Source organism: Limulus polyphemus, unplaced genomic scaffold, assembly GCF_000517525.1.
Source record: "Limulus polyphemus unplaced genomic scaffold, Limulus_polyphemus-2.1.2 Scaffold479, whole genome shotgun sequence".
Lineage (NCBI taxonomy): Eukaryota > Metazoa > Arthropoda > Merostomata > Xiphosura > Limulidae > Limulus > Limulus polyphemus.
In genome coordinates, this window is record NW_013666089.1 from 487,195 (window position 1) to 496,304 (window position 9,110).

Consider the following 9,110-nt stretch of genomic DNA (forward strand, 5'->3'; position numbering starts at 1 on the left):
GTATGTTTATAAACGTTCTTAGACCAGTACTAAGAAGTATATCTGTGCATGTTTATAAACATTCTTAAGCTATTACTAAGAAGTGTATCTGTGCGTGTTTACAAACTTTCTTAAGCCAATACTAGGAAGTAAACATGTGCATGTTTATAAATATTCTTAAGCCAATATTAGGAAGTGTATCTGTGCATGTTTACAAACTTTCTTAAGCCAATACTAGGAAGTAAACATGTGCATGTTTATAAACATTCTTAAGCTAATACTAAGAAGTATATCTGTACATGATTATAAACGTTCTTAGACCAGAAATATATATCTGTGCATATTTAGAAATGGATTTAAGTTAATCAGATTCTTTCTTTCACTCTTTGACAGGGGACTTTGCTGTACTTCTAAATGCTGGAATGACCATGCGTCAGGCTTTAATGTACAACTTCCTTTCAGCCTGTACCTGTTATATTGGGCTTGTCTTTGGCATTCTTGTAGGAGACCTGGCAGAAGGAAGTTCATACATTTTTGCCCTAGCTGGAGGAATGTTTCTGTACATTTCTTTAGTGGACATGGTAAGCTAACATGATGTCTTCATATATTTGTTTAGGAACTTAAGTACTCTTGTTTAGTAAGTTCTTATGCAATCTCATGCATATTTGAAATACTACTAACCCACTTACTTAGTAGATGTAGTAAGTTCATGTGATATCTTATGGATACTTGGATATTACTAATCACTTATTTAGTAGACATAGTAATTTCACATGGTTTCATGTGAATACTTGAGATACTACTGATCCACTTGTTTAGTAGACATAGTATGTTCATGGGATTTCATATGGATACTTCAGATACTACTAATCTACAAACCTTGTTAGTAGATGTAGTAAATTCATGTAGTTCTGATACAATACATTACCTCCATTCACATAAAAGCTATTCTTGTTCAGTGCTGTCTTCTATATGCAAATTTTTTTTATGCACGCCACAAGCTTTTTATCTCCCTTCAATTGAAATTGACTGATTCCAATGCATCTCATGCAAATCATCATGCAACAATCCTCCACCAATATCAGTGGGACATACTCTCATGACGCATGTGACTCCCTCTATTCAATTCTATTGAACTATCACTTCTCGTTTGGCAGTACTCATGTTCAGACAATTTTTCTTTTGGTGCTTTTCATGTGATTCTCATTCGGAACTCAAATTGTTTAATTTCCGAAGTGGAATTTCTTCATTAATTTTTTTCTTTACATTGAAGAAGTATTTAACTTCATTTCTCAGTCTTTGTTGTTGTTTTTTGTTTCTCACACTCACATTTTTTACACCAAACACTTTTGTTTGATATATATTTCTACAATGAATTCTGAGGCTCATGTTACCAACTCAAGTATCATACCTCCTACAAGCACTATTTCACAGAAGGGGAGACACATTGTTGGATTTATCTGTGATTATTCGCGGTGAGATTGATCGTTATATGAGTCAACCTCCTCTTCCTGAACTTTTCCTACTTCCTCCTGAGCAAGCCAAACCTGTTCAGGCCGATGAAGATTTTGATAGCCTTTTTCCACCACTGGATTTTGCTGTGTCTTTCTGTGTACACCTGCAGAATCAGCTAGGCCTAATACCACAATTTTAGACATGATTTCTCAGATGTGTGATGTTTTATCCATTTCCCCAATTTCATATGATCCTCGCCCTTCTTTGTTGCACACTAGTCCTTTCTCTCCATATTTAAATTTCCCACCCTTCTAGGATATTAGGGTTCATGCTAAGCAATTTGCTTCACAAGTAGTTGAAAGTGCCAGCATGCCTTGCCCTCTACGGGCTATAGATCAGTTTGCATTAGCTTACCATCAGGCTGACTATCCGTTTCTCAACTATCAACAGTTGGGGTCGATTTAACCTGTGTGTGGGGGTTGTTCCTGATTTTCCTGTGTGTTTAACCCATACCCAGTTTTCCCGCCTTCGTCTTACCATTTATTTCCTTCTACAGTATTTTTCTACCATCCAGCTTCTTTTCGAGGGAAAGCCACTCCCTTATTACGTCCAAATTGGCTAGATTGTTGTCTTCAGCTCTCGCTTTACACACGTGGTTTCTCTGTTGTTGGGATTTTCTGTGTCGGGATGCGGCCTTGTCCCTGGTTCATTTGCCATCCCCTTATCCTAGGGATTAATGTATGGTCCCTTTTCTTCAGCAGTATATTTTTGATCGTGTACCTGAGACTTTGGAATCGCATGTAGATTCTGTGTCAACACACTACCATTTCCTCTTTGGTAGCACATATGTCAGTCAGAGCCAAGCCCCTATTCCTGATTCCCATCCTAGTCCTTCTCAGCCTTTACCTGTTCCTCCTTCCAGGGGTTTCTTATCTCCTCCTATTATTTGATGTAGATGGGCATGTCGCCAACAGTACTGGTTCTGGTGGGTTCTGGTCTGGTAGGAGCCGCTTGTACGAATTTATTCCCCTTTGGCAATCTTTCACCACAGATCCATAGGTTCTCCCCCCCCCCCTTTTCTCAGGTGCTCGTTTTCTTCCCCATGCCTCGGGATTCTACCACCAGTTAGCATCTGTCAGAGGTGGTAAAATACCTTCTGTCTCAATAGGCCATTGAACCTGTTCATCATCTTTCTCCAGGCTTTTATTCCAAGCTGTTTGTTGTCCCCAAGAAAACTGGAGACTAGTAGCATGTAATAGATTTTCCCACCTTTTCAATTTTTCAATCTGCCCTGTTTCATCATAGAGTCGTTTCTCACCCTCAGGTAGGCTTTTTCTCTAGATTTATGGATTACCAAGATAGACATTGTGAATGCTTATTTGCATATCTTAATATCTCATTGGTTACGACCCTATCCTCAGTTTGTTCAACACGTGGTGGTTTATCAGTTTCATGCATTGCCCTTTGAGCTTGCTTTGGCCCCATATGTTTTTTATCTGGTGGTCAGAACATTTGCTCATAACTTACATGTTCTCGGGTTGTGCTTTAATCATCATATGGATGTCTGGCTACTATTAGCTCAATCTGAACAGGAGTCCGCCTGTCACACTCAACAGCTACTCCTAGAGGCAGCTCGAGTGGGCTGGTTAATCAAGTTGGAGAAGTCATTCCTGCAATCTACCCAATATCTTGTCCATTCATGTGTTTTTTCAACACCTATCTCAGTCGGGCCCAACCTTCTCCTCATTTACTTTGTTTGATGGAGCTTTCAGTTCTCCATGTTCTTACTGCTTCCTCGATTACAGATCATGAGGTTATATTGCTATTGGGATGTGGTCTTCCATGACAGCCCTTATCCCTTTAGGTCGAGCTCTTCAGTGGGCTCTTCATGACCAGTGGAATCTTTTGAGGGATCCTTTGAAGGCTATTATTACCCTTCCTCCTGGTCGATGATCTGCATCCCTTCAGAGATGAGGGGGGGGGTCAATCAACAGGAAGCTTTGGAGTATTGGTCTGTGGCCGATAGGTCTTATCATATTAACATCCTGGAGCTTCTCACTGTACATTGTGCTTTGGTTAATTTTTTCCATCTGGCCAGAAATCATGTGGTAATGATCCATTCTGACAATTCTAAAATGGCTGCTTATCTTAATCACCAGGGCAGCACCCGTTCTCAATCCCTCTGTATTCATACATTATATCTTCTTTTTTTGGGCACCATGTTAGATATTCATATAATTGCGTGTCATGTTCTGGGTGCTTTCAATCTTGTCACAGATTGGCTTTCCCATCTAGACAAAGTCTATCCAGTGGAGAGGTCTCTTGATCCTCTTATTTTCCAGTAGCTTTGCTTTCAGTAAAGTACTCCTCTCATCGATGCTTTTCTCACGTCCATAAACCACAAATTTCCTCTGTTTTGGTCTTCTGTCTTTCATCTTCTTGCTCTGGCTGTTGATGCTTTCAGCCAGGACTGGACCAACAAATACTTATATGTCTATCCTCCCATTTGACTTCCTTGGGTGATTTCTATCATCGATATCACTCTGTGTCAAGTCCTTCTGATTGCTCCATACTTGCCAGCTCAGCCATGGTTTCTGTGGCTTCTTCAGCTCCAAATGACCCCTCTGTTACCTCTTCCTCTGACTCAATCCCTTCTTCATCAACCTCGGTCACCAGTGATTCATGTAGCCCTTTCTGTTCTCTGTCTTCGTGTCTGGTTTTTATCCAGTCCTTGGCAAGGAGATCTGGCTTGTCCCAATGGGTAGCTTCTTTTCTGGCTTGTTCCATTCTCCTTTCTTCCATGGAAATTTATTATCATAAATCAAACATTTTCTGCCATTGGTTTCTGGGTTGAGGGTTTTCCCCTGCTCAATCTACTGTTCCTTGTATTGCAGATTTCCTCACTTGGCTTTTTGATTGGGGTCTTCTATCTCCTCGATCTTGAGATATCAGGCAGCCTTGTCCCACACCTTTTGTTTTCCCGATACCATAGGGTATTTACCTCTTCTACTTTTTCCCTGTTGATGCATTCCTTCTGGATTCATCATCCGCCATGGAGGGCTGTCCTTCTAGTTTGGTTTGTTAATGGGGTCTTTCACTGCCTCACTTTGCCTTTGTTTGAATCACTCTCTATGTTCTCCTTGTGTCACCTTTCCCTTAAGACTTATTTCCTTCTCCTCTTAGCCTGTGTATGTCGAAGGTCTCATTCAAATACCCTTTATCATTCCACATATCTTCTCCTTTATCCAGATCGTTCTTTCCTCTCCAAAGCTTCAGTGGGTTGTGAGAGTAATTCATCCTTTTTGCTGATTTCCCTTCCTTTTATTTCCCACTTTTATTCTCAGCTTGATCCGAATAGACTTCTACGTCCTGAACGTGCTCCTCGCTGTTACATTGCCTGCACGGCGTCCTTTCGTGATGCATGTTCCCACCCTTGGCAGCTGTCCTCTGTTCGTGATCTTTCTCCTTCCACCCTTACCAATTGGGTTTGGCTTTTAATTCGATTGGCTTATTCCTCTTTATTGTCTTCCTTACCGTTTCATTGGCATCTCATCTTCATTGTCCCTTGGAGGAAATTCTTCAGTTGGGCATGTGGACTACCCCAATACATTCGTCTCTCACTATTTGCATAGGATTGCAATTGTTTCCTCTTTATGCTTTCTTCTTCTGCCTGTAGCCATTCTTCTGGCTTCAGTAAGTTATTTTTTATTATTCTTTATTTCTTTTCATGGGCCTTTTTCCCTTCTGATTATTATTACTCATTGTTTGGATCCCACTCTGTGGTGAGTGGTGTCTGACCTGGTATTCTTTATCTGATCAGATTTGCACTGTAAGGTCATGTTGACTTACATATTATATTTCCATGGCCACACAACATGCACTGCAGAGACAGGGTGTTCCACAAGATCGCTTGTAGATTTATTCTCAAGATGAAATTGCTTAATATATTTGCCCATCCCAGACCATACTCACCCATGCACTACATGGGTAAAGCAGAAAAGGATAGCTACCCATCCCTGTATGCCTTGTATTGAATAAATTGGTATGATCTACTTTTTAAAAATAGGGTTTAAAGAATAGGTCACACATTGCACTGTCTCACCACATTTTACTCCCCTTTTTCTAGTGGAGTTTCAGAGTCCTTACTACTTTCCAGTTCCAAGCCATTGGGGTGGTGGACCATGGCGACATCATCCTGAATGGGTTAATGAAATACAAACAAAAGATAAAAATTATTTTAATACCATTCAGTTGAGAGTAGGGTGGTGGTGTTCTGCTGGTGTAGATGATGTGATATCCTCCAATATGAAACAAAAATGAAGAGGAATGAGCCATCAAAATTGCATTTCACCCCTTTGATTGGGATCCCTCATCCTACCCCCATATGGATGTCAGTTCCCAGTGGCTGTGTATTGGATTTACAGTTAAAATAATCAACATATGTCCTCACACATGTATTACAGATGTCTATATTCCTCCCTCAATTATACTCTTGTTACTCCATCAGTGTTGTGGGTCATGGTGGAGGTACTTGCAGATTATTATGGTTCTTCCCCTTCCACTATTCCTCAATTCTTATTATTCTGAAAATGTTACTATGCTTGGGGCACTTCCAGTCAATTTGGACATAGATGGTTTACATTAAGCAGACATCTTTTTGTACTGGATGTTGTGTTCCCGAATCAATCTATTGATTTCTTATATTAACCCCCATATGTGCCCCGTTCACGGGTTGGGGGGGGTTCTTGATTCCCTCTAGTTTCATGAACTTGAGGTGAAGACAGTATGAACCTCTTTCCTACCCCCCACGTGGATTTTGGTACCCAATAGCCAGGTTTTAGATTCTGGTTGACTTAGCGACAGTATGATCCTCATCCTACCCCCACATTGATGTCAGTTCCTGGAAGCCTGAGTTTTGGATGTAGTTGACTTGCTGTGTAAGGTTCATCACACCCTAGCCACTTTATGCCTAGGCGCATCCTTTTCATTTTACCCACTTTTATATTTTCTGGGATAGAGTTTCATAAATATTGTATGGTTCAGATCACTATCTGACCTTAGTTCTCTCCCACTTGGATGTGCTTCTCTGTTTTTCCACCCATATGGGCGACATCTTCCTATGATGGGCGAAGAGTATACCTGGTTCAGAAGTGGTGTGGTCCCCACATCAGATTTTAGGATCTGACTGTTTCATCTTAGGGAGTGTTTTTCGGACACTTTCAAAGGATGCTTCTTTCTTTCCCTCACAATGATCCCTCCACCTATTCATTGTGGGATTCTAGCTATTTATGAATTGAATAGAGGGAGTCACATGCATCATGAGAGTATGTCATACTCTTATTGGTGGAGGGTTGTCGCGTGATGATTTGCATGAGAGATGCATTGGAATCAGGCAATTCCAATTGAGAGGAGATAAAAGGCTTGTGGCATGCATGAAAATATTGCATATAGAGGGCAGCGCTGAATAAGAATAACCATTTAGGTGAGAGGAGGCATGTACCTATTGGAAATACATTTTCAGTATAGGAAAATTATAACTTTCATATGGATACTTAAGATGCTATTGATCCAAGTATCCCTTTTTTAGTAGAGATAGTAAGTTCATTTCTTAAAACTACCCTTGTAATGGTCACTAATCCCAGTAAAATTTAAAGGCTGTATATACACAATTCAGTGTTTCTTGTTTTAAAACTATCCCTGTATTGGTCAATAATCCCAGTAAAATTTAAATACTGTATATACACAATTCAGTGTTTCTTGTGGTAAAACTACCCTTGTAATGGTCACTAATCCCAGTAAAATTTAAAAGCTGTATACCGGTCTACTATAACTAAAGAGAACAGAGGCAGTGTCTTGTATATAGATTGTATAACACTGGAAATAATGAAACTGTAGGTTTTAGTGTGTTTCTTTAAACTAAATAAATCTCTTCTTCACAGATTGTTAAGACAAAATTAATCTTTAATAGTGTGGATTTTTGATTAATTTATTTTAATACATTTTGATGTATTTATACTGTTTTTCTGAAAAGTATCATAAGTTTTGTAGTATTTCATTTTTCCTATGTATGGTCATGAGTTCTCTAACTAGTAACCAGAAGTGTACAATAATAGGGTACAGATCAACTAGAGCTATAATAGCTTGTTAATAAAACAGTTACATGATACTTCTCTAATCATAAATGTCAGTCTATTTGTCTTATTACTATATTTAGCTTAACTTCAGTTTTCAATGACTGTTGTTACTATCTTAACTTTGGTGGTGAGGTTTCTGGGGTTTTAGCATATTGTTGAATTTAACAAGACTAGAGTTACATTGTTTTGGTCTTACTTACCTTAACTACTTAATTCTAGAGATTCTTCAGCTTATACTGTCTTACTCAGCATATTTTGTAACACATAGAATGAAAGTCTTACTTTAATTCCTAAAACTTTCTATTTTACATCTTGTTACTTTTCTAAGCCTAACCCACAAACACTATTTGTGTATGTATTTTATTTCATTCTTTAGTTGACGTTTTATACTTTATGACTTAATAAATGTTTTTATCAAGTGTATCAGAGGATTGAGAAAAGAACAAGACTGTCACAGTTATACAGCAGATTTGTTGAGAAACTGGTAAAAACATAGTTGAAAAAAAAAATATTTAAAAGGGGTGTTTCTTCAATTTCAGATGGGAGAGCTAAATGAGGCAGCTGAAGCAGCCACCCAAGAAGGACTGAAAATAACACTGAGAGTTTTGTTCTTGCAGAACTTGGGTATTATCATTGGCATCGTGGTTTTGTTTGTGATGGCTAGATACAGTGAAATGATCAACTTTGATGCTGCTGGAGATCTAAATGAGATTAAGATACAGGTGTAGAGTAAATCTGTTAGTGGAGACCTGCCTTCATAAGAATGTAGGGAAGTCAACATGGTGTGTAGTGTTTTGCAGGAAAGACTTGTTCCAGTTGGTAAAGACAAGGGACTTCCATTTCAGCTAGACTAATAGTCTTGAAGCTTTCTTTAAAGTGGTCTGTAATTTTTTCAAGGGAAGTTCACATGCATGTCCTGAGTGAGCCAAGTATTCATTCTAGGTTGATTTCAACTGGTGGAACGTATTTTATCTGCATTACATTACCTGTTATGTTGTATTTTATTTCACCATCAAAGTTTTGGTTACCCATAACTCTTTTTATTTTGAGGTTTTTTAGGATTATATTTTATGAATTATAGTTGTTATGTGTAAGCTCTAATCCTAAGAGCAAATCAGTCATTGTGCATTAATTTAGTCAAATTTTGGTCTTATTTAATTTTTTTATTTCATAATAAATTTTCTTAGTGAGATTTTTTATGTGTGTACATGAAGTGATCAAAGCATTTTAGAACATTAAAGCTGCATGAACAACACCTATTGTTTTCTGTTAGCAAGGTTGTATAACTATTACAAAATGTTTTGTGATAGTTAGATAGAAAAAATAAGATGATACTGAGAAGTATGTTTATTTTCATAAGATATTGAACATACTAAGTTTGTTATTGAATCTAGTACAGTATGATGTAATGGTAACTAATGATATAAGATGATACTGAGAAGTATGTTTACTTTCGTAAGGTATTGAACATGCTAAGTTTGTTATTGAATCTAGTACAGTATGATGTAATGGTAACTAATGATATAAGATGATAATGAGAAG

At 38.2% G+C, this 9,110-nt stretch overlaps 1 protein-coding gene across 5 annotated transcripts in view; it reads left to right on the plus strand.

The window, feature by feature from the left end:
- The window catches only part of LOC106458519 (zinc transporter ZIP14-like), a 64,996-nt gene extending 55,892 nt beyond the window's left edge, over positions 1–9,104 (plus strand). For all 5 annotated transcript variants that reach the window (XM_022384757.1, XM_022384754.1, XM_022384758.1 and 2 more), the window contains 2 exons: positions 373–560; positions 8,108–9,104. In XM_022384757.1, coding sequence (XP_022240465.1) covers positions 373–560; positions 8,108–8,296 — 377 coding nt within the window. In that variant the 3' untranslated portion in view covers positions 8,297–9,104. The remainder of the gene's footprint in view (positions 1–372; positions 561–8,107) is intronic.
- Positions 9,105–9,110: the final 6 nt, after the last annotated feature.